Genomic DNA, 27,337 nt, shown 5'->3' with positions numbered 1-27,337 from the left:
AGGGGGAATCCAGGGATGCGAAGGGCATGGGCGCCTGCACCCTGGGCCTCCCGCTTGGAAGCCTCTGAGGACGCATTTCGGAAGCAGGGAAGACAGGGGTCCCCGGGAGACCGCCTGGGTGACGGATGCAGGAAGGCCGGCGTCTGCTCCGAGGCCCATGGCTGGTCACAGCTCAACCCATCCAGGCTGGTTATGGAGACGCTGCAGGCCAGCGAAGCCATTCAGCCCGTACCCCTGACACCCTGCAGCCTTTCCACACTGCCTCCTTCGGAACTTACCGGGAACCTGCCCACGAAGGGCAAGCACCTCTTTGATCCCCGATGGCCCCAATCAAGCATCGTTTACAGGGAAGGTTTTGAGCCGTCCCCAGAGCCAAGTCTTGGGCTAAGCTCCCCTCTGCAGGTTGCAGCCAGCGTAGTTAAATTTTACATCTGAACTCTGGTGATTTGAGGACTGACCTCCACTTTACAACATCCTCTCTGTCCTTACCTACCCACAGAAGTGGGCCTCAAAGTATTGGGCTTGGGTAGAGAGGCAACTGCAGCCCAACCCAGCCCCACGCTAGCAGGCAGCAGGCTGCGCAGGTGTAAGGTGACCTCCTCCTCCCCCTGGACTGAGGCAGACAGGTCCCCGCCCTGGCATACCTGCCCAGGAGTGTGTTTCTGGGAAGGAGCTAGGTGAGTACTCAGCAGCTATGCCCCAGGATAGGCACGGAGCTTAGTCTACAAAGCTCAGGTCTCCAGGGGTGGGGTGGGGTGGAGTTGGGTGCGGTGGGGTGGGGTGGGGTGGAGCAGTGCCATGGGGCAGAGAGAAAAGCAATTCAAAAGAAATGATAGGGTAACCTAGAAAAGGCAGTGTGTAGGGAAGAAGGGGCGATGGGCTCAGGGAAAGGGTGCTGGAGCCAACTAAAGGATTTTCACATCTTCCAGTGCTGAGGGGGGCAAAGAACAAGTGTCCATCTTGGCTCAGTGACAATTAAAATTTTGCTTGGGTGCTCCCTGTGTGGACCTCAAGTAGCTTCTGAATTGGGGTGGCAGTGGTTATTAGTGGAGAGAACAAGGTTAGGAACAGCCCCTTCCTTCTACCTTCTCCAGGGCCCAGAGTCTCAGGGCTCACCCCCAAGATCTCACCAGAAGAGCCCCCAGAGGTCACTAAATAGATCTATTCTTTGTTCATAAACTGGTTCCTCTTAAAGATATATCCCACCAGTCACCTTAGCAAAGTCAGTCAGTCCAAAGGAGCCGAGTGCCCTTCCAGAGGGGCTTCGTCTGTGCCACTGTGGGAGGGGACACAAAGCTGGAGCCTCAGAGGGCTCCCGAGGGCTCCCGGGGCTGCCTATGCCTCTCCCTCGCCAGGCTTTGCCAGGATCTGTTGCTCTTACCCCAGGCCTGGGCGTGCAGAGCTGCAGTGGAGCCCCTGGAAAGTGCCTGGACGCCCCAAGGAACCGCCGGGGAGCAGAGCAGGTTCCAGAGTGCAGCCCTGAGCGGTCTCAGCATTAGGCGGCTGGCCTAACCTCCACCAACTTCCTACAGCCAGCCAAGTGGGGGGGGGAGGGGGCTGAGAGGAGGGAGTGTGTACACTGGGGTGGGAAGCTCCCAAAAAACCAGAAAGCTTAGGCTCTCTTTCTCTGGCTGCTGGAATTTCCTAATCCTCCCCTGGAGGTGCAGGTTCCAAGTCAGCTCTGAGAGTCCCTGGCTGGCTGGGTTTACACTCACTTCCCCTTAGTGGGGAGCCTCCATGCCCACCCCCACCCCCTGCACTGGACCGTGGGAGGCCCCCTGTGCGGGCCCCCTGTGCAGGTCCCTAATTCCCCTGCTGCTCCTTCCACCCCAGAGACCAGTTGCAGGCTCCAGTCCCTCCGAGGAATCCAGCCAGCCGGGTCACCGCCCTTGCCGCCCCAGGTCTCACCCCTCCGCCCCCTACACCTCAGAACTTAGGCATCAGGAGACCCTGCCGCTGAAGGCGCTCCCCTCCCCTCCTCCAGGTCTCTGAGAACCCCCGCAGCTGGGGCCAGGGACCCCCGGGGCCCACAGTGGCACCCATCCAAGTTCCATCAAGTTGTGCCATTGTCTCAGCTGGGGCCCGGTTTCTGGAGCCCCCAGCGCCTGGCCGGCCCTCTCGGGGCCCAGGTCCTGCCACACGCACACCTCCAACTCCCGCAAACCTGCACACCTCCAACTCCCAGCTGGGGGCGGGGGCTCACACTTGAGGGGGTTCCATGCTCAGGGAGCTCAGGGAGCCTGGGGGGCTTGGGGAGCCTGGGGAACTCGGAGGGGGGGCTTGGGGAGCTCGGGGTGCTGGGAGGTTATGGGGAGCTGGGGGGGGGCTCAGGGGGGCTTGCGGAGCTCGGGGAGCCTTGGGGAGCTCAGGGAGCTGGGGGGGCTTGGGGGTCATGGGGAGCTGGTCACGGGGAGCCTGGGGAGCTCGGGGGGCCCTGGGGAGCTTGGGGAGCTGGGGGGGGCAATGGGGGCCTGGGGAGCCCAGGGGAGCTCGGGGTGCTTGGGGAGCCTGGGGAGCTCAGGAACTTGGGGAACTCAGGGTACTGGGGGGGCTTGGGGGTCATGGGGAGCTGGTCATGGGGAGCTCGGGGAGCCTGGGGAGCTGGGGGGGCCTGGGGAGCTCAGGGGACTCGGGGGGGGGCTTGGGGGTCATGGGGAGCTTGGGGAGGTGGGGGGGGCCTCAGGGGTCATGGGGAGCTTGAGGAGCCCAGGGTACTGGGGGGGGCTCAGGGGTCAAGGGGAGCTCGGGGAACCCAGGGAGCTTGGGGGTCATGGGGAGCTCGGGGAGCCTGGGGAGCTTGGGGGAGGCCTGGGGAGCTTGGGGGTCATGGGGAGCCGGGGGAGCTCGGGGAGCTCACGGAGCTGGGGGTCATGGGGAGCCTGGGGAGCTGGGGGGGGCTGGGAGCTCGGGGGACTTGGGGAGCTTGGAGAGCTCGGGAGGCTCGGGGAGCTCGGGGAGCTGGGGGGTCACGGGGAGCCTGGGGAGCTGGGGGTGCTGGGAGCTCGGGGGACTTGGGGGGCTCGGAGAGCTCGGGGAGCTCGGGGTCACGGGGAGCTCGGGGAGCTGGGGGTGCTGGGAGCTCGGGGGACTTGGGGAGCTTGGGGGGCTCGGAGAGCTCGGGGAGCTCGGGGAGCTCGGGGTCACGGGGAGCCGGCAGTCCTCCCGGGCGCGGCCGAGACCCTCCCGCCGCAGCCCCCCGCCCCCCGCCCCCGGCCCGGCACTGCGGCAGGCGCCGCGCTTACCTGCGGGGCCGATCCGCCGAGCGCCCCGCCCCGGGCAGGCGCGGCCGCAGCATCCTCCCCGCCGCCCGCCGCCGCCGCCCGCCGCCCGCCGCCCCGGGCGCCCGCCGTGAGCCCGGCCCCGCGCCCGCTCGCCCCGCCGCCGCTCGCACTCGCGGCTCCAGCTGGCCTTAAAGCGACAGAGCCCCATTCCGCCGCCGCCGCCGCCGCTCCCGCGCCCCGGCGACGCAGGCGGGGAGCGGGCTCTTTAACGCCCGGAGCAGGTAGACAAAGAGCCGCCGCAGCCCGGCCTTCCGGGGGCCTCGGGCGCCCAGAGATGCCCCGGGCTGGGGCCCCGACCTCCACCTGGGCCGCTCCGGGGTGAGCCCCCGGGCTGGCGGCGGGCCCTCGGGTGCTGCGAGGGCGTCCTCCCGGGCCTGCCCCCCGGCCGGGCGCTGCAGGAGCCCGGGGTCAGCACCAGCACCCGAGGGCTCGGGGACCTGCTCCTCCCGGGGAGGGGAGCCTAGCAAGGTGTGCCCTCCCCAGTGCCACACCTGGGGCGGGGGGGGGGGGGGGGGCGACTATGGCTTTCCCAGGTAAGGGAATGCAGAGGAGGCTAGGTGTGCCCGGAGGGGGAGGAGGGCGGGGGCCGGGGGTAAAGAGCAGCTTGCACCGTGCAGGGGTCTGCGCCTTCACCAGGACGCACTTGCAGCTGCCTAAGAAGAAAGATGATCTCAAGGCAGAGGGATTTTAGTTTTAAGAAGAAAAACGAAGTGGGACCCAGTAGCAGGGCTCCCCACTGAGCACTTAACTCTCTGGGTTCAAACAAGGAGACCTGCACAGAGGCCCTCACCATGGCGCCCAGCTCCCCCAGCCTCCCCCAGCCCTGGAGGGTTAGGTCCCCATCCCAGTGTGATCTGGGCAAACCCAAGAGACTCTGTTTTACAAACAAGACAGATGACACCTGCAGTTTCTAAAGCAAGAAAAATAACAGCAGTGATCTTTTTAAAAGCCCCCACCCCCACCCCAGGACTGACCTAAGGGGGCCAGGGCGCCACTGAGCAGCAGAGGTCTCTGGTGTTTGGGCGGCTTGGGGTGATCCAGCTGCACACATCTCTGTGTTCCCCTAGGCCGGTCACCTCAGCACCTTTAGCTTTCTGGGCCTGTTTCCACAAAAGTTCAGGCAGAGGAGATGCACACTCCTGAGCTCCTCCCAGCTCCCCAGCCTGTAAGGAAGTCTGGATGGTGCTTTGAGCGCTGGGGATGGCCCTTCTCCCTAAAAGCCCATCTGGCTCCAGTCCTCTGATTCCCGGGGCCACTGACCTGGGGCTGCAGCTCTAGAGCCCACACCCACCATCCACCACCGGATCTTGGGGGGTGGGGAGCTCACAGAGGGAACTCTGTCCCAGATCCCCCTGAGTCCGAGAGGGGTCTGATTCTGAGGGTGCCTACTGTGGTCAAGTTTTCCACATATGCTTGGAGATCCACGGGGAGTAAAGCGCTGCAGTGATCCCAGTACCAGTGCTTCGGGCTTCCCCGTAGCGTGTGGTGGGGGCAAGTCCATTTTTATTCCCTTTACTCTATGCTAAGTGGTTTGGGGTGGTAGGACGCACAGGCAAGGTGCACCAGGTCCGAGCAGACCCGCTTTGAGGGGGCTCAGAGCAAGGCAGGTGGTCTTCTCCAGCATGTTCACCCATCTCAGGCCAGGACGGTGTTCCTAGAGGGAACCCCTGTCCCGGCTCTTCCTCCTCACCACCACCCTAAGGAGGGTGAGCGTGCGCAGCTGTGCTGGGGCTGGCCTGGGTCATCTGGGGAACAGCTTAGAGTGACATGCACCATAAGGGATTCTCTTTAGCCTCAGCCAGCATCCTGAGTAAGAGGACTTTGTCTGAGCCAGAGGAATGTCACCAGCAGGGGATGTTTTCCCCCCAGATCGAGCTGTGCATTTTCCATAAGGTTTCCTCCTTTGTGGCTTTAGGGCAGAGCCTAGCGGGAGGGAGGGAGGGAGGGAGGGAGGGGGGGGAGACCTACAGAGGTGAGGCTCCCTGCTTATGTGGAGGGCCGGGCAGGGACTGAGCTGTCCCAGAACATCCCTTCACAGCCTTGCAGAGCCCATGTGGCCCTATCCCTCCTCCTCACACAGGCAGCCGGCCCATCCTCCTTTGCCCCCCACCCCTGCCGGCACCACACCCCCCACGGGGCCTCGGAGCAGGCAGTGAAGAAAGCAGGTCTCCACCAGCATCTGGGCACAGGGGAGGAGCTCCCAGCTCCTGAGTTTTGTCCTCATCCTCCCACCCCCACCAAGGGGAGTCTGGGCTAGAGGATCTCCAAACCCGCTTCTTCTTGGGTCTGATTCCTGAACTGCTGGAAGCCCGCAGAATCTGGGGTTTCCCTTTCCTCTTTCCTCGCCGCCGAGGAAGGTGGTTTGCCCGGTTGTGTCTACCTTCTACTTACCTCTCTGCCTGGTGGAGGGAGGGCCCAGGGGGCTTTTACAGGGGAAGGAGCAGGGTCCCAGACACGGCAAGAAATAGCATGCAAATTAGCACCTGCTATTTTCAGCCAATGGGTCAAAGCACTTTGGGTAACTGGACAGCAGCACTGAAGACTAGCGCTGTCTGGGGGCTTCTGGGAAGCCGGTAAAACACAACCTCCCCTGTGAGCAGACCCAGCTCCGGCCTTGAAGAGGCCCTGACCCTGCCCATCGCGGGGGTGTGGCAGACGGGGGGGGGGGGGGGGGGAGGGGGGGCGGGGCAAGGTGTCCTCGTTGCCTTGACGACAATGAGGGGGCATCCCGGGAGTGCTGGGGGGGTTGGGGGACTCTGAGCTCTTGTTTCTGGGTCCCAGGCTGCAGAGTTGTGGCTGGGGGCAGACGGAGTGGGGGACAGCCCAGGCATGTGGTGGAGGGGGAAGACACCTGCTGACAGGGAGCTGGGAGTCAGGCACTTTTCCAGAGAGAAAACCCAGCCAAAGAGGGAGAGAGGAAAAAGGCCCATCTATCTCAGATAGGCCTCCCCTGTGCTCCTCTGGCTTCTCTTCAAAGAGTCCTTGGGAGCCATGATCTCATTTGTCTCCCGTGCCAGGGCCGTTAGAGCGGCTCTTTATAAGGGGAAACTGAGGCACAAGGAAAGACTAGGAAACCTCTAAAGCAGAGGGCAGAGCCCAGATTAATATGCATGAGATCTTTTAGCCAGATTCCTGGGGGGGCAGGGGGGTGATACCCTGCCCATCACTCCTCCACACACACCTCAAAGGATCTCTGGAGTCACCCCAACCCAGGCCCAAGGTCCTCCAGACCGCGTTCCATTTCCATCAGGAACATCCAAAGATAGTTCATGGGGAGGCTCTGGTTGTGTCCTTGACCATAATCTCAAAGGTTAACGGGGTAGGTTAGAGTGAGGCGCAAGCAAAAAGAGAGAGAAAGACCCGCCAGGAAGGCCCATGTGGTCTGAGTTCCAGTGTCACCTGCCTGGGGGTTTCTGGGTTCCAGTGTCTGCCCTCCATGAGCCTGGGCCAGTCAGAGAGGCTCCGTTGGGGTTCTGCGGGTGCAGGCTGAGCCCTGAGACCCCTCCACGTCCTGGCCAGGCTGGGCTGGCTGCATGGTGGCAGACGCAGAGCAAAGCACACCTACCATGTGGAGAGGGGTGACAAGGAGAGAAAGACTTCAACCAGAACGCAGGGGCGCAGGGGCATGGGAAAGGACTTGGGGGAGGACCCTGGTGGATTAACTCGGGGCCACACGGGGGGAGGCATCCCTGTGCTCTCCACAGAGAACGACCTGGCCACATCTCTAACTCCAGCTTCTCAGACCTACTCCCAGACCCCCCCAGTGACCCCACTGACTCCTGGGGAAATCACCTGGTGGGGCCTTGATAGAAACATCTATGAAAACCATTCCTAGGCTCTGTGGGGACACTTTCGTGACTCTAATTTTATTTACAAACAACCTAATGCTCTAAGGTAAGGCAGGTGTCACTGTACACAGGTATGGAAGCCGTGACGTTAGTCCCAGGCTCGGGATCACTGTCTATTAGAAATGATTTGGGGGCCCCCGGGTGGCTGCTCAGTGGTTGAGCGTCTGCCTTCGGCTCAGGTCGTGACGCCGGGATCCCAGGATCCTGGGATCGAGTCCCAGTTGGGGTCCCCGCAGGGAGCCTGCTTCTCCCTCTGCCTGCGTCTCTGCCTCTCTCTGTGGCCCTGTGAATAAATAAAATCTTAAAAAAAAAAAAAAAGAAGAAGAAGCTGATTTATCCAGTGGATTTCTTGCCTTCTCAGGGAGGCCTGAGCTTCCAGGAGGGCCTTGTGCACTACCCCGGTGGGCTTCTCTGCTCCTGACCTACTGAGGCTGTACCTTCCCTCACGACTTCCAGGCCCTTCCCGGAGGAGGTGCCAGGGAGCCTGGGACAGAGCCACCTCCTGTTGTCTCATAACTCAGAATGTCAGAGCTGAAAAAATATGCAGAGCTCCTGCGGTTCAAGGCCCTCATTCTCACAAGAAGGAAGTGGGGCTAAGAAAGTGACCTCCTCCGGGTCCCCCGCAGAACCTGGGCTTCCCGATTCCCCAGGCTTGCCAGCAGCCAGCGCCCCCCTCACCAACTCTCTCCCCAGGGTGGCCTGGAGGGTGGGCGTGGGGGGCATTTAGATGGGGCACTGGAGGCAGCAGGTGCGGGCGGGGCTCCCGAAGGCGGCGGGGCCCCAGCGAGAAGCCTCTGAAGCAGCACCCGAGCCAGCTAGCGGGACCAGCCCAGCCGCCCCGCCGGGTTAGGGCTCCGCAAATGTTTACAGGACCTCTGAGGAAACCTGCTTTGGCTCGGGCCCACCCGGGAGAGGAGGCCGTGCCCCACAGCCCCACAGCCAGCTGCTGGCCTGCAAGGCCTGCCTAGCGTCCTCTGGCCATCAACCGAACCTCGGGGCTCTGGGTGGCTCTGGGCACACGGGGCGATGGAAGGGGGTGAGGGTCCCAGAAGGACCCCACAGACCCTCAGCCAGTCTCCCTGGGCGGGTGTGTGCATGCGCACCCAGAAGCCTGCCAGCTCAGCTCCCCGAGGCCAGAAGCCAGACTGCGAGACCACAGCGCTGCCCCAGCAGCCACGGTGGGGCTGGAGCCCCCACCCCCCGGAAGGAGGTCCCCCAGGCTTCGGGAGCCTCCGGAAGCGCACCGTCCTTTCCTCCCGCAGACCCTCTCAGCGGCCACCGCCCCCTGCTCCCAGCCATCCCCTGCCCTGGCCCAGATTATGGTAGCACCTTCCTCTCCAGGCTTCCAGGGTTCCCCTGGTTTCCCCTAGCGACCCTCCCCGTGGGAGCCAGGCGGGCTCCGAACCAAACACGTTGGACCTCATCACTCAGTCCTTTCCCTGAAACCTTCCCGGTTTGGCTAGAAGAAAAGCCAGAGGTCTCACCCTGAGGTGTAAGACCCTGTATGGCCAGGCCCCTGGCTACCTCCTGATCTCACTTCTGAGCACTCTCCCCGTTTACTCTGCGTCAGCCACAGTGACCTCTTTGCAGCTCCTTGAACACATGCCCATTCTTGCCTCAGGGCCTTTGCACATGCTCTCCTGCGTGGTTTGCCAGGGAAGGCTTCCCTGACGGCGGGAGCTCAACGGCGCCCTCCCCGGTGCTCCCGGCCTCTTACCCTGCCTTCTTTTCCTTATGGCACCGGGCACCAGCTAATCTACTACGCATTTATTTGTTATCCCTTTTCCATATATGAGTTTAAGAACAATGTCTGTTTTGTGTTCTTGCCGTATCCCCAGACGTCTTGTATAGTAGGTACTCTACTGATATTTATCAAACGTGAATAAATATCCCGACGCAGGCATCATCACCTTTCACTTCAGACAATGAGATGAGGCCCTAAGAGGCCACTTAATGTATCCGAGGTCACGCAGGTGGTGAGCGGCCAACGGGAGAATTAAATCCAGGGCAGCTGGACTCCAGAATGTTCCATCGACGTCGCCAACCTGCCCTCGAAGAACAGCAAACTGACCACAGGCACCGGTGGAGCCACAGGAGGCCGCCTGGCTGCTGCCTCCCGGATGTCAGGGGCAGCTGCTCGGGGCGGGGAAGGGCAGGATCTCTCCGCGGGAGCCTCGCCAAAGGGGCGTTTTGCTCCCGCTAAATCCGGGAAACTGGGATCCCCTGAGGACAGTTCGGTCCAGCAAGGGCCCAGGCAGCAGGCCCAGCAAGGGCTGGCGACGGCGGAGGATCAGCCCAGTCCCTCCTCTATCTTACCGTCGATGGAACGTCAGCAGTCCTGGGAGCCCTGCGCTGGAGGCCCTGCCCCGGGCCGGCCACAGGGCCCCCTGCTCGTCAGCGGTGGCCTTCCTGGTGGCCCCTGTCATCAGAGCCACGGGGGCTGGGATGGAAGCCGGACCCCGAAGCACAGGGTGGCTGGGACACTGAGAAAGGGGACAGGGAGGTGAGGGCCAGGGAAGGAGCGGGAAGAGAGCCGTGGCCAGTGGGGAGGAAGGGCAGGTCAAGGTGGAGACGTGTCCCTGCCTCTCGGGCTGCAGACACCCCCAGACCGAAGGGACGGGGCACAGGAAGAGCAGGCTGGCGGCGCGGCTCAGGCCCCGGGCTGAGAGCAGGGCCCCGGGCCTCCCGGCACCCTCCGCGCCCATCTGGTGGCTAACGCGCCCCTGCCCGTAGGCAGCCCTGCACCCCCGCCCTCTGCCACTGGGATCCGTGCACACACAGCCTCTTTGTACCCGGCGCCTCCCACACGTGTCCGGATGGGTCTCACACAGTGTCTGTGTCCCTCGTCCCCTCCTTGGCGCGCCCAGCACCAATGCATTGGCTGTTTATCTGCGGCGCGTGCCCCCCCCCCGCCCCGCCCCAGCCTCTCCTTCCTTATCTCCCATGACCCCGTCTTGCATATTCAGTGAATGCCCATCTCCTGGGTAGACACGTGCTTTGGGTCTCTCTGGGCCCGACTCTTTCTGTCTTTTTTTTTTTTTTTAAATCCAGACCTTTATCCATCTCCCTGCACTTGTCCCATTTTCACTCCGATACACAGGCAGGAGTGATCCAGTCCTGCAGGGCACCCCCCGTGCAAGCTCAGTGGGTAAGTCTGACTGCCTGGCCTGCTAGCCTCCCTTACTTAGCTGCAGTGAATGGTCTCTTTTGCTGCCTGGCCAGAGACATCTGATTGCCCAGAGGCCAGAGCTGGCCCCTCGTGGACATCCTGGGACAGCCCAGCCTTTGAGCCGGCGTCAACAAGGACTTGTATTCAGAGGCTTGGGTTGCTCCTTCTGGCCCTTCTGCCGATGGCCCTGAGCTCCTGGCGGTGGCTATTCTGCGGCTCTCCGAAGCAAGATCCTGTCTTGCAAGATAGAGAGGTCACTTCGGGGCATTCCATGTGGGGGTCCCTGACGATGATTCATTAGCCAGTCAATAGCATGACCTGAGAATATACTCCGCTGGGTACTGAAAAAATAGAAAATAGGGTCTCTGTCCGTGGGAAGCTCCCACTCCAGTGGAAGGCATGTGATCCCTGCCCCAGAAATGCTCCGAGGCTTAGGGGGCACGGGGACGGCACACAGAGGGAAAAGGAGTCATGGTACACCCAGTGGGGCAGGGGTGTAACCAGAAAGAGCCCAGGACATGGGAGTCAGAAGGCCTGGGTTTTGCTCTGGTGCGGCCACTTTTAAGTTACGTGATCCTGGCAATCCACGTTCCAATCTCCTCACTTGCGCCGTGGGGGAAAGAATATCTAATTCAGGTTTAAGATTAAATTAGGTAATGAGACATTAGTGTTTTGTAAGCCCCACATGCTATGCAATTGTTAGAGAGCCTAAAAGGCACAAGCGACTACGGTGTAAGTCATACGCATGAGTTCCAAGACCATCCAGGGTCAGACAGCAATGATGTAACAATGGGATGAATCAGAGAAGGCTTCCTGGAAGCAGGGGGATTGGCAGACGAGTGGGCAACTGGGCATCATCACCCAGGTGGCAAAGTTCCATCCTGCAGATGGTCTTTGGGACCTTTACTGCTTTAATTTTCTAGGAGCCAACCAAGAGAAGGGAGGGAGGTAACGCTTATGGAGCCCATGCTGCAAACCTAGTGTATTAACATATTCTAGAACATCCTTATAGAAATCCTATTCCCATACAACTATGCCCACTTGAATGGATTTACAGCTTTCCCAAAGCCTCAGAGCTGGGATCCGAACCCAGGCCTGTCATACTTCCACATTTAAGCTCTTTCTGTAATATCAGGTTGCACGGAATTTCCAGGCACTAGCTGAGGCCAGCTGGCTTATCACAGACTATAAGGTAGGTGGGAAAAGGAGGAGGGAGCTGACAAAGAAGACAGACAGGTGGACAGGCAGGTAGGCAGGGCTGCTGTGGGGGGAGGTGCCGGGGGGGGGGAGCCAAACCCCTCTCGAGGGCTTCCTCAACCCCTTATCCATCCTGATGTCGACCAAATTGTATGTCATCGAACTCCGTGAAAACCCCAGCAGCTCAATTGTAGGTTACTAGGACACACGAGGGGAGGGGCCTCGCCTCAGCCTGCATCAGTTGCCACGGCAACGAGCACACATCCCGCCGCCCCTCTGGAATACCTGGCTCACTCCAACCTTGCATCAACCCCGTTGGGTTGGAACAGCCACTGCGATCCAAGTTAACCCCACACAGACCGTAGAGTGCTAACACTGTTGTGTTTTAAGAACTCGGGGGTGTTTCAAGGGCCAGGAGTCCTCTGAAGCCACCCTCTTCTATCGCAGGAATCAGACTCCACGTCTCCCTTCCCTTCCGACTTCCCTCTTTATGATCAATGCTGTGTGTCTCACCCACTCGCAGTCACTGTGCCCGTAGGTGCTACGCTAGAAAATCCAGGAGGCGGTGCCCCGTGGAGTTGCCCTCCGCCCATCGTAACTGCCGCTGAAAGGTAAAAATATCCATGCGTCCTTGCCCACAGCACGGGGCAGCTCTGAGGAGTGTTCCACGTCATCTCCCAGAAGCCCCTCAGTGCCCATTGCCCACGGCAGTACCCTGCACTGGCTTCCCCTCTCTTCGCTGACTCACGACCCCATTGCCCATCAGTGTTTTCTAGAATCATCTCCCAAATAAACCGCTTGCACTCGAATAAAACACTTGTCTCAAAGTCTCTGTCTGGTGACCCCAGCACAAGACACAAGACACTTCAAAGACAATAAACGTATGTTTGAGTGTGATAGACAGCCAGTCAGCTGGTCACGATGCCAGGTCTGCTTGTGTGATCTCGCATGCAATTAGCCCAGCTTTCCTGCACAACTACCTGAGGCCCAGACCCGCACACACAGACCGGGCCGTTGGCCACGTGAGAACATTGCGTGAACAGGTGTGGCTCGGCAGGCCGCTTCGCTGGTCAGCCTCGAGTGAGGATCGGAAACATCCTTTTGAAGCATGGAGGTCAACAAACGCTTTTCCGAATGCTGTTATCACCTCGCAGGCGCACGTGATGGCTTCGGCCCAGCCACTGGTGGACGTCTGCCACCGAATGGCTAACAAACAAGAGCCAGCATTCGCTGGGCACTTGCGCAGAAACGTATTCACAAACTCAATCCCTACACCAATCTCACGGGGCAGCCACCGTGACCGCCGGGGACACCGAGGCCAAGGGAGGATAAGCACTCACCTGAGCCCACAGAGCTCACAGGAAGGGCCAGGACTAGACCCAGGAGCGCAGCCTCCACTCTAAGCTGCTCCACTACGCTGCCGCTCAGCTACGCCTACGTTGATAAGCCTGTTCTCGAAGGTCTGCCGAGGTGACTGCACACCACAGGGCCAGGAGAACGGCAAGGTGGTGCTGAAGAGCAAAATGGGATCCATAGTCCCGGGCAAAAAGAAGTCAAAACCCAAATCCAGTGAACTCCTCTGCCCGGCGGAAGAAGTCTTATTTGGCTACTCTAACAGCTCCCAAGGAAGACAGAGGCCACCAGCGAAACGAGCAGAACAGGACGCTGAGATCAGAGTAACATATTTCAAGCCAACTGCTCTTCACAGGTTTCAAAGCCCTCCTGCATGTTCTTTGTCCCCGGATCCTCCTAAGGCAAAGATGATCGCCTTTCTGTGAATGAACTGGCTAAGGCTCAGAGAGGCGAGCAGACTTGTCAGGGCCACACAGCAAGTGGAGGGTGCTCCGGATGGAAGCCCCGATCTCCAGACGCTCCTCCCCACGCACCTCCAAGGCCTATCACCCAAGGCTGCCTCTGTGAATCTGGGGTCAACCTGTAATTGTCAGATGTCATCCCCCCAAATGGCAGCAACCGAGCTCCACCTCAAGGACACGTCATCTCTTTTGCCATAGACCCAGTAGGCATCCGACCTCCCTCTTAGATTTGAAGCTTTTCAAGGACAGAAACTGGTTTTCCTTCTTGAGCCTCAATGTTGGGGCCTCCCCTGAGTGACCCCCTACCATCCTCCGCCTTAATCCTTGTGTTCCCTGGGCAAAAGCCAGGCCTGGGCCAGCTGCCCACAAGGTGGGGTATCTAAAGAACTGCCAGGAAACAAAGAAGATAAAGGGAGTAGAGTAAGGCTCTCCCCGCCGCACATTCAAATTTAATAAAGGTTCTCTTCTCTTTGTACATAAACCCTACAAACCTGGTGCCCATTCCAAGAGAATTCTTGTCACCGAAGGTGGTGGGGTTGGACACCTTGGGGTTCACGGGTCAGGCATCCGCCAAGCGGAAGAGCAGCGGACGAGGCTCCTTCTCAGGAGGGTGGCTGAAGACAGAGGCTGGGAGGTGTCTCTTTAAGGCTTGGGCTCACTGCCTCTGGGAGCAAGGAGCCAGCCTGGGAGAAGGCAGGGGCCTACAGTTTATTTTAGTTGACATTTTTCAAACGTCAGGAGACTTCAGAGCCAAGAAGGAAACGAATCCCATCTGTTCCCGAGCCCCCAAGCACGGTTCAAGAGGACAGGCTGGGGAAGGGAGGGGAGGCCAGGAGGGAACAAGAAGACTGGAACATCCAGCCACACACATGGAGCAGGAAACCACCTGGGGAGAGACACAGGGCATGGCAGACAGTCGCCAGGAAGCCCCGCTGTCCCCTAACAGACACCCGCGGAGCTCCTGCCGGCCCGGTCTCGGGCTCTGTGGCCTTTGGCGTGGGTCACGGGACAGCAGGGCTGCTGGGGACACAGTTCTCCACCGCGTGCATGGCGCCCACTGGAGGTGTGCAACACGGCAGTAGTGCTGCCGGCTAGGCCCGGGGTCCCTGCTCCTTACGCGGCGCAGCCCACCCCAGCTGCCGTCTGCGGGGGCAGAGATGGAGGCGTCGAGGACATCCAAGTTCCAGGAGGGAGGTGGGGAGTGGAGGGCTCCTGACCTCCTCCCCCTTGGGCACGCTTGGTCCCTCTGCCCAGCGCTGTATTCCCCACCGTCTACACTGCTGCCCCAACTCTGGGTGCCAGAGGCGGGAAGCACAGATGGCCGTGGAACTTATCTTCTTACTGAGATTAAATTCCAGACCTTCCTATTTTTAGAAGGACAAATTCCTGTACTCTTTTCAAGAGGTAAAAATGTCTCGAACTGTCATCTAGGACAGTCAGCAGCCAACCTGATGCTGTCTACACTGTCACGCTTTGGTTATTACCCTGGCAGGACGTGTGTCAGGCGGTGAGGAGTGTAGGCGCCAAATTTTAAGAGGATCATTCACAACTTGAGAGCTTCCAGGGGAGGCTGACCAGGATAATTGGGATCTGGAAAACTGGGTCATTTAAGAAAATAATTAAATAAGCTGGGGACCTTTTTTTTTTTCTTTTCTTTTTTTGGTCTAGGGAAGAGACTATCTGAGCAATCATTAAGAACATGTTGAGGGATGCCCAGGGGGCTCAGGGGTTGAGCATCTGCCTTCGGCTCCTGGGGTCCTGGGATCGAGTCCCACCATTGGGCTCCTGCAGGGAGCCTGCTTCTCCCTCTACCTGTGTCTCTGCCTCTCGCTCTGGGTCTCTCATGAGTAAATAAATAAAATCTTAAAAAAAAAAAAAAAAAAAAAAGAACATGTTGAAATACCTGAATGAAGACATATTCTATTTTTCTTGGATGGCAGCATTTGAATCAATAGGCAGAAGCGAAGCAGATTTCAGGTGAATGTTTAGAAACTTTCTCATAATTTTCTTCTATTTGAAATAGAATAAGCTCACTCTGTCTATGCAAGGGAACACTGAAAAAGCAGCTTTCATTCATTTCAGGAGAGCTTTAAAGAAGAGTCTTGTCGTTAATGGGAAGATAGATTAGTCCAACATCACTGAGAAGTTGTAGAAAAATATGGCTTCCTGAGTAGCAGAGAATCTGCCTTGGTAGGTCTGGAATGAGATTTGGAATCTATATTTTTAATAGGAACCACTAGTTATAAAACTCTTCTAAGAAAACACAGGGGGATAAGGTTCATGACATTGGATTTGGCAGTGACTTCTTGGATACAACACCCAAAGCGTAGGCAACAAAAGAAACATTAGATAAACTGGAGTTCATCAAAATGAAAAACTTCTGGGCTCAAAGGACACTAATGATAGAGTGAAAAGGCAACCCACACCATGGGAGAAAATATCTGCAATTCACGTGTCTGATAAGGGATTAATAACCAGAATATATAAAGAACTCTTACAACTCAACAACAACAACACAACCCAATTAAAAAATAGGAAAAGGACTCGAACAGACATTTTTCCAAAGAAGACATACAAACGGCCAATAAACATGTGAAAAGACGGTCAACATTGTTACGCATCAGGGAAACACAAATCAAAACCACAAGGAGATAGCACTTTGCAGTCAGTCGGGTGGCTATTACTAAAAACCGAAGCAAACAGAAAAGTGGAAGTGCTGCAAGGAGGTGGGGAACCTGTACCCCTCCCACACTGCTGGTGGCAAGGTAAAATGGTATGGCCACTGTGGAAGACAGTAGAGTGGTTCCTCAAAAAAATTAAAAACAGAGTTTAACTACAGGTGATCATATACAACTATATGTGATCTGATAATTCTACTTCTCAGCGTACACCCCAAAGAATTGAAGACAAGAGCTTGAACAGATATCTGCATCCCAATGTTCAAGGCAGGATTATCTACAACAGCCAAAAAGTACAAACAATCCACCGACAGCTGAACGGATGAACAAAATGCGCTATAGCCATACGTTAAAATATTACCAGCCTTAAAAACTAAAGGAATTCTGGTATATGCTACACACAAATGAACACTGGGGACATGATGCTGGGTAAAACACACCAGTCACAGAAGGACAAATCCTGTACGATTCTCCCTAGACGAGGTACGCAGAGCAGCCAGGGGCACAGAGACCGACAGCAGAATGGTGGCTGCCAGGGGCTGGGGCGAGGGGGACACGATGACCTAGGGTTTAACAGGGACAGGGTTTCGGTTTGGGAGGATGGAAAAAGTCATGGAGATGGATGGCGCTCACGGTCACACAACAATGTGAATGCACTTCCTGCCACCTGCTAAACTCTGGAAAATGGCTGGCATATTAGCCATATATAAAAAAAACCACGTACTTTACCCCATTTTTTTAAAAAGAACTGTGATTTTTAAAAATAGGATTCTCTTGGCAGCAAATTCACCTTCCTCATTCTAGTTCGCTGAGCTTCCGCTTGCAGAATTTGCCTTCCCTATGCCCCCAGAGACTGGAAACCCAGGAAAGGCCTGGTGTTCGGATGGAGCAGAGAGCGCTCCGCTGATGTGGGACTGAGCACCAGCTGGGGAAGGGCCTCCCAAGGCGCTGCTCCCCCAGCAGATACCTGAGAGCACTCAGAGTCCCTGTCACCTCGCCTGGCTCACTCAGATGGCTTGTTGCTGCTCGTGTCACCCAGAAGGGAAAGCAGAGGCTTCAGTTCCTCTGCTGGTCTGGTGCTGGGAGCTCCTGGGAGGCAGGAAAGTGAGTGGCAATGGGCAGTGGCTGACAGGGGTCAAGGTGGCATCACTGTGCAGTGACAAGGGAAGCCCTGCAGGCCACCCCTACAGGGAATGGCCCTGCCCCTTTCATGAGTAGGGAAAACAATTTTCTTCGAAAACTGGACGTTTTCTAAATTATAAAACCTGGCGAAAACCACAGTGGGGATGGGGGCTGAGCAGGGGCCGCTCAGGTATGCATATTCTCTTCGAGATTGGCTGGAATCTAAGGTGCCCGGTCTCTAATGAGAAAGCACAACACTTAACCATGAAAACATATCATTGGGGAGTGATTGTTTACATTAAAATTACTGGGATTATTAGTGGGTTCCCCTCAGCTCTGACTGCCTAGCACACTGAAGGGCGGGTGTGTCCCCAGTCCTGGCAGGGAAGCCCACCAAGGGGAAACCTGGAAACTACCACGTGTTAAGAGTTCCTGCTAATGGCAGAGCGACCATAAAAACAACACACGTGCAGTTATCTTGGAAGCCACGCTGCAGTCGGCGGGAAGGTCCACCCCGCGGATCCGCCGTGCCAGCACCTGCCCGCCGTGAGCTCCCGGCTTCCCTGGGCTCACGGCCAGTTGGGGATGTGTGGGAAGGGCACGTTCTCACTCATGCTGGCCTCAGTGAAGTCTTGCTTTTTTTTTTTTTTTTTTTTTTTAAACTGATTCAGGATCACACACACTGTCCAGAGGGAAGGGGATAAAGAAAGAGTGCTAGAGGGTGGAGTAAGGGCATCTTTCCCGGCTCCTTCTGCCCACCATTCCATACTCCCGTGCCCGCAAAGTCTACGTTCACAGGACCAGCCAGCGGCCACTCCCATCGGTCCCAGCTGCGGATTCTGAGTGGCGCTGGGGTGAGACTGCATGCTCCCCGGGGGCGGGTCTGGGGGCCACAGAGGGCGGGAGTCGTCCTCCTCCTTCAGAATGGCATTTTGACAATAACGATAATAACAGTCACAACAGCAAAAAAATAAAAATAAAAATAAAAATAAAAAATAAAAATAAAAATAAATAGCTGACATTTATTGAGCATCTACCAGGAACCAGGAATTATTCCAAGCACTTCATAGATACTGATGTATTTAATCCTTAGAATTAGCCTGAGATAGGTTCTATTGCCGGCATTGAGCACATGGGCCAACTGAAACCCGGGGAGGTTAACTACCTTCCCCGCGCTCACACAGCCACCAAGTCCTGCCACCTGCCTCAGACTGTGATCTCTCCAGAGGCAGGAGTCCTGTGCCTCCCAGGGTTCGGGAAACTTCCTGCCAAGGCCGCTGCGGGCACCGTGGGCGGTGGCTCTCCCCTCCCTCTGTCTGGAGCTCCCTGGGGGCTGGGGCTCTGGCCATCCCAACCCACGGGGACCTTTCGGAGCTCTGTGCCTCACAGGGGCGCACCTCCCTTGGCCCTACCCAGCTGGGAGCCCTCAGAGGGCAGGGATCGGGCCTCCCTCGCAGGGGCAGCTTCCCAGAGCAGCCCATCCGACACCGTGGCTCCCCTTCCTGGCCAGCGGAGCCTGTGAGCACAGGGGGAGCCGGGTGGCTCTTCCTCCGTCCCAGCTGCAAGCTGCTGGGTCTGAGCGTGAGCTCGGGCGGCCTCTGGGATTTAAGAGGCGGTAAACAACCCCATGCATGACTCAGTTGTTTTGCTCCGGAGCAGCAGCGGCATGGGCCGGACAGGCTCTGCCCAGGCCCTGCTCCTTTGTCCCCAGGGGTGGGGAACAGTGGATGGCGCGGAGCTCAGCTCTCAGACCTTTCCTAGGAGGGGCTACTTTTCACTCTCTTGAAGCTTGCAGGTTTTTATTGGGAAGAGGTGGTCCCTCAGAGGGCTAGGGGGAAGGGTGTTGCCGCTACTTGTGTGGTCCCTTGGAAAGTCCCAGCAACCCAAGAAGGAAGCGAGGAGAAGCGGCAGGGAGGTGAAAGATACCCTGGAGAAGCTTCCAGAACCACTAGGCTCTCCAGTCCCCCAGCTTGGAAGAGCTGGGCCAGGACCCCGCACGCCCGCACACCCTGCACACCCCGCACGCCTCTTCCTTCCTATGTCCTCCCTCACTTTGCAGCCGGTCACCTGTGTCCCCGCGGCTGCACACCCAGCCCTGCCAACCGGGCGGAGGAGAGGAGAGGAGGGTCCCTGAGCGGGGAAGGCCCGGGAAAGAGGGGCTCACAGGCCAGGCCACGGGCTAGGAAGTCGCGCTGCAGGTATCAGGTCTGCAGAGGAAGGAGCCGGGGCAGCGGGGACAGGGACGGGGACAGGCTGCCCGGGGCAGGCACAGGGCACAGGGGCTGGGACCGGGACCGGGAAGGAAGCAGAGCCCCCAGGGCCAGTTTTCTGTTCCAGGGGTTTCATTCTCTCTACGTGTGGGCCTCAGGTAGACCAACGTTGCACCAGCATCCTCTTTTTTGCAAATGGGGCAGAGGAGGGGATCCGCGGCGTACCAGGGGTGGCGGGACCGGGCTTTTGGGGGCGGGGGCGGGGCGGGCCGTGGAACGACAGCCACACGGGCCAATGAGAGGGAGGGCCCCGCGCTGACCAATTAGCACCCCTGAGGGAGGGGCCCTGCACCGACCAATCAGCTCCTCGGGGAGGTAGGTTCCCCGCGCCGACCAATCAGCTCCCCGGGGAGGCCCCCCCGCCGACCAATCAGCTCCTCCCGCGGCGGCCCCGCCCACCCCGCGAGGCCCCGCAGCCCGGCGACGTCTGGTCCCAGCGCAGCTGCAGCCGCGCCAGGAGGGACCCGTGCTCCGTCCCCCGTCCCCCGTCCCCCGTCCCCAGCCCGCCGCCCCCTCGCCCGCCGTCCCCTCGCCCCCTCGCCCCGCTGTGCAAGGGCCTTACCCGGTAGTGATGTCGTCGTCCTCCGTCATGGTCTTGCCCATGAGGTCGCTGTCGCTCATGTAGCCGGACTTGAGGTCCACCTCGTCCGAGTCCAGGGACTCGACCAGCTCCAGGCGGGAGATGTGGCTGAGCTTGCTGGGGCTGCGCATGGGCATGGTGTGCGAGTAGTGGGCCCGCTCCCCGTGCATGTACCAGGCGGGCGGCCCCTCGGAGCGGCAGCCCCCGCCCACCGACGGCGCGTCCCCGGCCTGCAGCCGCGGGCTGGACTGGCCATAGCGCCAGGACAGAGGGGACGAGCGGCTGGAGAGGCTGGACACGCTGCGAGGGTTGGCGTCGTCACTGTCGTAGCAGGTCATCTCCAGGGAGCTGGGCAGAGGGCAGAAGGGCACTGGTTTTCACTGGGGCCCTGTCTCCCCGCTTCCCGGGCCCTCCCGCCTCCTCTGCACCTGCCCAGGCGGCTCCACCGCCTCCAGGAGGCCTCTGGGTGCAGGGCGCCCTGCTACATGTCACCTGAGGTTGTCAGAGGAAAAGGACTCCACGTGCCATATCCTGCCTAAGGGCACAGGTCTTACAGTAGGTTTCAATCCTTTTCTACCATCTATCGGTAAGTGAGCTGGAGGCGGAGTAATCAGCCCTGCTAAGCCTCCACTCCCGTGTCTGTCAAATGGGGATAACAGCCTATGAGCTACTCCACAAAGTGGTTAAGGCTCACCTAGGCGAATGTCTGACACGGTGCCCGGTCTACGGAAGCTGCTTGATAAATGGGAAGGGTCCAGTGAGATCTCTTGGGCGAAGTGAGATAGACTGGTCACCCGAGCTTGAAAGGCCCTGGTCACTACTTTGCTCGGGGTCTGTCTATTACCTCTTTTCTATTAATGAGCTGAGAGCCAGCTGATTCCCAAGCCAGAAATGGCAAAGTCTGTTGTGGGTTACAGCAGGTACAGGCAAAGCCTCGGGAACCCGAGATGTGTGGCTGGTTCCCATTAAGACGAGGCCCCCAGTGAAGGGCCCAGGCCATCAGGTGAAAGCAGCATAACCTCACCAGAGACCAAAAAGCAGCCTCCACGGGAAAGAGGAGAGAATGCGTGGAAATGGACAAGAGGGCAAAGACAGGATGCACAGGGTCCCAGGCCTCGGGCCCAGGGCTGTGCCGGATGGCCTGACACAAAGGGAGTCTGGAAGCTGGGGAAGGAGACACCTTTCTCCTTCAGGGACCCAGGCGGCTGCAGGGAGAAAGGATAGCTGGGATCTGCTTGGAGTGGCGGCCCGGATTGGGGTTCAGATGGACACTGACCAGCCCACGCGGCCCAGCAGTGTTGCCAGCCCCGGTCAACCACGGGTAGGGTCTCAGAGGCTTGGCCCAACTGAAGCCACACAGGGTTGAGCAACTGAAATAGGATGCGTAGGCCAAGACGCTGGGCAGCGTGGCAATCGGGGGCTGGACACAAGTTACACAAGCCGAGGAACCCTCACTCGGTGAACGCATCTATATCCTAGTCACTGTGGGAGTTAAGGTATGAGCAGGACGTTGATTTTTCTATTCTTGTTTTTGGAATATTCCTTGAAAAAAAGAAAATCCTCCTATATCGTCTCTACCAAACCCTGAGAAAACAGGGTTGATTTTTTTTTTTAAGATTTTATTTATTTATTTGAAATCAAGAGAAAAAGAGAAAGAGAGAGAAAGCATAAGCAGAGGGGAGGGGCAGAGGGAGAGGGAGAAGCAGGCTCCCCTGACATGGGGCTCGATCCCAGGACCCCAAGATCATGACCCAAGCTAAAGACAGCCCCTCACCGACTGAGCCCCCCAGGTTCCCCCAAGGGTGGATTTTTTTGGTCAACGGAACTGGAAGAGCCAAAGGACTCAGGGCCGTGAGCAGGCTGGTGGTGCCTACGGAAGTCCTGCGGACACGCCGGGGGAGCCCTGGTTGTGCAGGACGATCTGCGACTGGCGCCTGAGCCCGGGCCTCCCTGACCTGGTGCACACCCACGTCCCCGCTCTGGGCCCACCACTGTGCAGGGCGTGCGCTCCCGCGTCCACCGTGCCAGTTCGGTTTCTAATCCCGCGGGCCTCAGCGCGAAGGGACGTTCCCTGAAGGAGACCAGGGCCCGTGCGCCATCTGCCCGGCTCACCGCCGCGTGTCAGCACCCTGCACGGGGCCGGCGTGCACTCGGCCGCGTGGGCAAACCCACGACGGGCGTGCGAGTGGAAGGGCAGGGAAGTCTCGTCGTCAGACCCAGCGCGGGGAGGCCGCGGTGAGTGTGTAGTCAAGGCAAGCTGACCGTGATGAGATGAGGAGGGCAAAGGGAAGGATGGGGACGATGGCCATGGAGACGGGGCGCTGGAGAGCTCAGGGACAGCCCGAGACCCTCGGCTGGCTACACCGCGGCAATAAAATTAGTGCGCAGTGTGGGCCGTGTTGAGATCCAGATTCCTCAGTTCTATTCCGGGCCTACCCCGATAGCTCTCTGTCTCGGCGCGGAAGGTGCCTCTTCCTCGGGTTTGCTGCTCTTTTTTATCCCCCCAGCACGGCTCCAGACATCTCTAAGCGGGGGAGGATCCTAGCTCCAAACTTCGGTTCTTGCCTTCCGTTTCTGAATCTGGCCCTTCAGCCTCGTGTGTGTGTGTGTGTGTGTGTGTGTGTGTGTGTGTGTGTCTCCCTCTCCCCCCCTCCCCTCCCTCCGTGTCTCTGTCTCTGGGGTGGGGAGAGCAGCGGGCCTGGAGCAGAGGGAGACTTTCATTTCCTCTCCAGCCCCAGCCCCCTGACCCAGCCGCTCTCCTTGCTGGGGAAACGAGCCAGCAGAAATAGAGGAAACAGGACAGAAATAAAGATTTCTGAAAAAGGAATTGAATCTAGAGCTAGCCTGTAAGTTCCAGAGTGAAAATAACCTGGCTGCAAGCACTCACTGGATGCGAAGCTTATTAGGAACAAAGCCTGTGTTTGTTCTGGGGCCTGGTGCCCAGCACGGTGCCTGGCACAGGTTCTAAGCTTGCCGGACACGGACGCCCCCCGACCCATCAGTCTGGGGGACTCTGGCAAGGGACCCCCCCACCTCCTCCCCAGCCTCGGTCGTTGCTTCTCTAACCCAGAGGATATGAAAAGAGCCAGGGCCGAGGGAAGGGCTGATGGATGGGAAGCACTGAAGAGCCAGAAAAACTCAGAATCGTGGTCTTGGCTATCAAAGTGTGGAACAGGAATAACATAAACCAAAGGCTAAGAGAGGAAGTGGCTCTGGGTCCACACAGTAAACAGCAAAACCAGCTTCAGGCTCTCGGTTCCTTTTCCATAAAGGGAGACAGAAACCAAAGGCCTGAGCCTCACCCCCTCAAACCAAGTCAGCTTTATGCAAAAGGTTTTCGGCCTCCCTCCCCTCTTCTCCACCCCAAACAGAAAGCAAACGGGGTCAGGCTGTCTTGCTTATTAACTGGCTGGCTGCTCCGAGTCAGTGGCACCAGGACACCGAAGCCGCTGCCTCTACCCTTCCCCTGTGGGTGAGTCACTTGGGGTGTGACCCCCTCGGCAACTAAGCGCTTCCTGCCTTCTTTGGCTCAGAGCCGGGCTCCGACGACTTCCCTGGTTGGGGGAAGGAGGATCAAGATTGCATATGCCCTAGGCCCCCCAACGGGTGACGCCAGCTGAGCCCGGCCCCTGTCCCACTTGGGTCCTGCTCGGGGCTGTGCGGGATGGAGGCTAGAGACAGATGTAAGGGGACCTCCAGAAGCCCCACCGTGCACTGTCTTCCTCAGCCGTCCTTGACCACACCCCTTTCAGCAGGCTGGGTCCCGCTGGCCTGAGCGCAGGTCACCCCCCAGAGCAGAGGCTCTGATTTACCGTTTAGAATTAAAATATTTCTGCCATCTGGGGGCAGAGGGCCGAGCGTCCAACACGGAGGATGGGACTGGGCTGGGCAGAGTCGTGGAAGCAGAAGAAGAACTAGAGCCATGGGTGAAGCGGCTGAAGCCTGATTTGAGGTCCACTTCCTGCAATCCCACAGTGCACCGAGCCGCCTGGCAGCTAGTGAGCTGCCTGTCACTGGAGGTATGTAAATGTAGCCTGGCCAGCACCTGGCCACACACTGGGGCTCAGCAAAACCCCCTTCCCCCGGTCCTTGTGTCCCAGCTCTGCTCTCATGCTCCAACCCCAGGAGATGGGCAGGAACCGAGCTGTAGGCCAACTGGACAGGCCACCCCATCCCTCTCAGCCTTCCTGCTCCACACCCCCCCTGATTTCCCAACCCGGGCTGTGTGCTCCCGCCCCTCTGCCCCCTGGACCCCTGGAGCCAGAGGCATGAGCTCATCCGAGGAGCCAGCCGGGAGGTTCTGAGTCATGGAGCCACTCCAGGGAGAGGGGCGGAGACCGGGGTGGGGGGGTGCTGGGTGCTCACAGCGAAGGCCGAGGGCCGGAGGGGCACAGCCACGGCGCCGATCTGGGTGGCGCGGGACCGGGCACTCAGGCTCCCTCGGCCGCTGGCTCAAGAGGCAAGAGGACACGCGAGTGACGACAGAGGGAACGGACGCTGGGTGTCGGGATGGGCACGGTTCTAGAATCCTCTAACCACAGACACTTCAGCACAGGAGAGGAGCAGCATCTGCAGCGCATGAGGAGACCGGGGTCGGGTCTGGGGGGAAGTGGACATGGAAGGCCACACCCCGAGTCACATGGTGTCCCCCCCACCAAAACTCCTGTGTGTCGAGAAATCTCCCGCCCGAGCTGGAGCGGACCCAGGCAAAGCTGACGCGTCCCCTCTCCTCTCCCCGGAGCGGGGGTGCCGCGGGGTCCGTGCCCGGCTCTCCAGAGTGGGAGCGAGCGAGCAGGCAGCTCGGACTCACCTGTGGGCCACCTGGGACCCCCGCAGGCTGGACATGGTCTCCTCCAGGTTCTGCCGAAGATCCAGGACATTCTGCACGGTCCGCTTTCTCTGGGACTCCGGGTCTGCAGGGAGAGGACAGCAGCCGGGTGAGCGAAGCTTCGGGAGAGCCGAGGCGTCAGGGTGCAGACGCGGACCGTGTCCCCGGAGCCTGCCCCGGCCACGTGCGCCTCTCGCCCCGGGAGGGGGTCTGTGTGGCGTGTGCCTCCCGGACCCCCACCCTGGCACGTCCTCTTCTGGCTTCATTTTTGAGAGGCCTTGCTTCTCCCAGCCAGGCCCCAGGCGAGGTCACCCGAGCGTCCACCCCGAGCCCGGGTCTGGGGATGCGCGGCGTCTGCCACTTTCGGCGGCCTAACTACTCCCCCGGAGACGCGCTACCCACGGGCACTGGCCCCACCGCGTGCAGCCGCCACAGGGGCCCGGGGACGCAGAGCCCGGCTCCCGGGGCGCGGTGGGCAGGTGGACGGCGGGAGGAGCCTTCCCGGGAGCGCGGCTGAGTTCCCGAGCGCGGCCGCCACCCTCGGAAGCCTGAACAGCCAGGGTGGCCCTCTCCAGCCTTGGTTTCTTGGCCGACCAGCACCACAGACAGCGGACAAGAGTCTACACCAGCAGAACCGCCCAGGGACCTCATCCCGTCTCCTTCCCAGGGTGACAATAATGCCCAAAAGCCTAAGTAAGGGGTAGGGAGCACGAAGGACTCCGAGACCCTCTCCATCCCTCTCTGGGTCTGTCCACCAAACCTTATGAGACACAGACGTCACGCCAAGTACCCAGGAGGCCCTGCGGACCCTGTCCTGCCCCGTGGTTTATCTCGGACTTGGGGATCCACAGTCACTGAATGGAATCGAATCCCCCAACGCCTCCCCAAGAGGCGACACATGGAGAGTCGGGGCCTACAGGGAGGATGACGGCAAAGCGATGGAGAAGCCCCAACAGTCCTCCCCCTCTGTATCCCAAAGTCCTCTGCGGTGCTCCCCTGGCCGCGCCGCCCTCTGTCCCCCCCCACCCCCCATGCCCAATGGCAGCGTGAGGTTCTTCTAGCTGCCAAGGGAACATCTTCGAATCCCTTCAGGGGCACTTCTTCCCCCAGGACACTCTCAGGCCCAGGACCGACGGGGTGCTGGGGAGGGCGGGCAGGAAGCCCGGGCACCGGGGCCGGGAGCCAGCTCCACACCCAGACCCAGACCCAGGCACCTCCCCTCTCATCCCTTCTCTCCCCGGGGGGCCCTGTGGGAGGTGCTGCTGCTGGTAGGGTCGCTCAGGGTCCACAGCTTGTGTCTGTCCTCCGTGCTGGTTGGCAAGAAGGGACAAACGGTAGGCCTCCGTGTGTGGGCCTGCGCTCTGTCCCCAGTCTGGCGTGGCTGCAGCGGCTGCCGATGCCTATGCATCCTGGCAGACGTCACCTTGTGTGCTGCTTTTAACTGATGGAACGCAGAAAGCGTACACATGGAGTTTGAAAGCTTGGTTCCCACACGCCCGTGTCAGAGGCTAAAAACACGGTGCCACGATGTGGGTTTCTGGGCCAGGCCAAGTCTTTCTACAGGTTTGGCAGAGAGAAGGGAAAGGCATGCATGCCCCTAGGGGGTGTGCAGTCCCACAGAGGAAGGTGACCAAGAGTTACTCAGACGCTTGTGCGTGTGCCAACCCCGTGCATGTATCAGCTAGTCGGATCCTGACAGCGTTTACAGGAGATTCGTGCTCCTGGCTCCATTTTACAGACGGGAAAACTAAGAGTCCAACAGATGAACAACATTGCCCAAGGCCGCACACCTGGCACGGAGCCCATGGCACACTTGAGCCCAGCAAGGAACTCCTGTTTCTTGTGATGCATCACAGGGCACCTCTGCTCTGCTCCTATGAAGTGCAGGGTCGGCACACAGCAGGTGCTCAACGAACGTTGCAAGAATACATGGAAGCTACCACAAAAAAAAACTGGTCAAGACACACATTTTAAACAGATCGGATGGGGCACCCGGGTTGGCTTAGCTGCGTGAGCATCTGACTCTTGGTTTCAGCGCAGGCCACGGTCTTGGGGTTAGGCCCCTACGTCAGGCTCTGCGCTGGGCATGGAGTCCACTTGGGGTTCTCCCTCCCTGCCTCTCCTCTGCCTCTCCCCCTGCTTGCACATGCACTGTCTCTCTAAAATAAATAAATAAAATAAAAAAAAAAAGAATGGATGGATATATGTCCCTGTAGGAAGATGTCTAGTTTTTTCTTTTTTTAAAAGGAAAATTAGGGACACCTGGGTGTCTCCACAGTGGAGCGTCAGCCTCTGGCTCAGGGCGTGACCCCGGGGTCCCGGGATTAAGTCCCACGTCGGGCTCCCTGCATGGAGCCTGCTTCTCCCTCTGCCTGGGTCTCTGCCTCTCTCTCTCTCTCTCTGTGTCTCTCATGAATGAATAAATAAAATCTTTAAAAATAGAATAAAAAGGGAAATTATTTAATCCACATGGCAGCCAGCCCCAGGAGGGCCGCTCTGTAGCTCCTAATGCCCCGGGGCATGGGGCACCGTATGGGCATTTGGCTCTTA

General features: G+C 59.0%; 1 protein-coding gene and 1 long non-coding RNA gene across 8 annotated transcripts in view; one reads left to right on the top strand and one right to left on the bottom strand.

Moving 5' to 3' along the window:
- Positions 1 to 27,337, bottom strand: part of NAV1 (neuron navigator 1) — a 209,923-nt gene that overhangs the window by 75,621 nt on the left and 106,965 nt on the right. For 5 of the 7 annotated variants that reach the window (XM_072831401.1, XM_072831402.1, XM_072831403.1 and 2 more), the window contains 2 exons: positions 24,770 to 24,872; positions 19,942 to 20,307 (listed from right to left, as the gene is read on the bottom strand). In XM_072831401.1, coding sequence (XP_072687502.1) covers positions 19,942 to 20,307; positions 24,770 to 24,872 — 469 coding nt within the window. Of the gene's footprint in view, positions 1 to 3,242; positions 3,320 to 4,255; positions 4,348 to 19,941; positions 20,308 to 24,769; positions 24,873 to 27,337 lie in introns of those variants that run through there. The other 2 variants (XM_072831406.1, XM_072831407.1) reach the window with 2 other exon arrangements.
- LOC140635993 (uncharacterized) lies at positions 10,473 to 12,009 on the top strand. The gene is made up of 2 exons (XR_012033381.1): positions 10,473 to 11,490; positions 11,943 to 12,009. It is a non-coding gene; the product is annotated as an uncharacterized lncRNA (long non-coding RNA).

Source organism: Canis lupus, chromosome 6 (genome assembly GCF_048164855.1).
Source record: "Canis lupus baileyi chromosome 6, mCanLup2.hap1, whole genome shotgun sequence".
Lineage (NCBI taxonomy): Eukaryota > Metazoa > Chordata > Mammalia > Carnivora > Canidae > Canis > Canis lupus.
The sequence above is the reverse complement of the archived record's forward strand: the minus strand, read 5'-3'. Positions and strand labels throughout refer to the sequence as shown.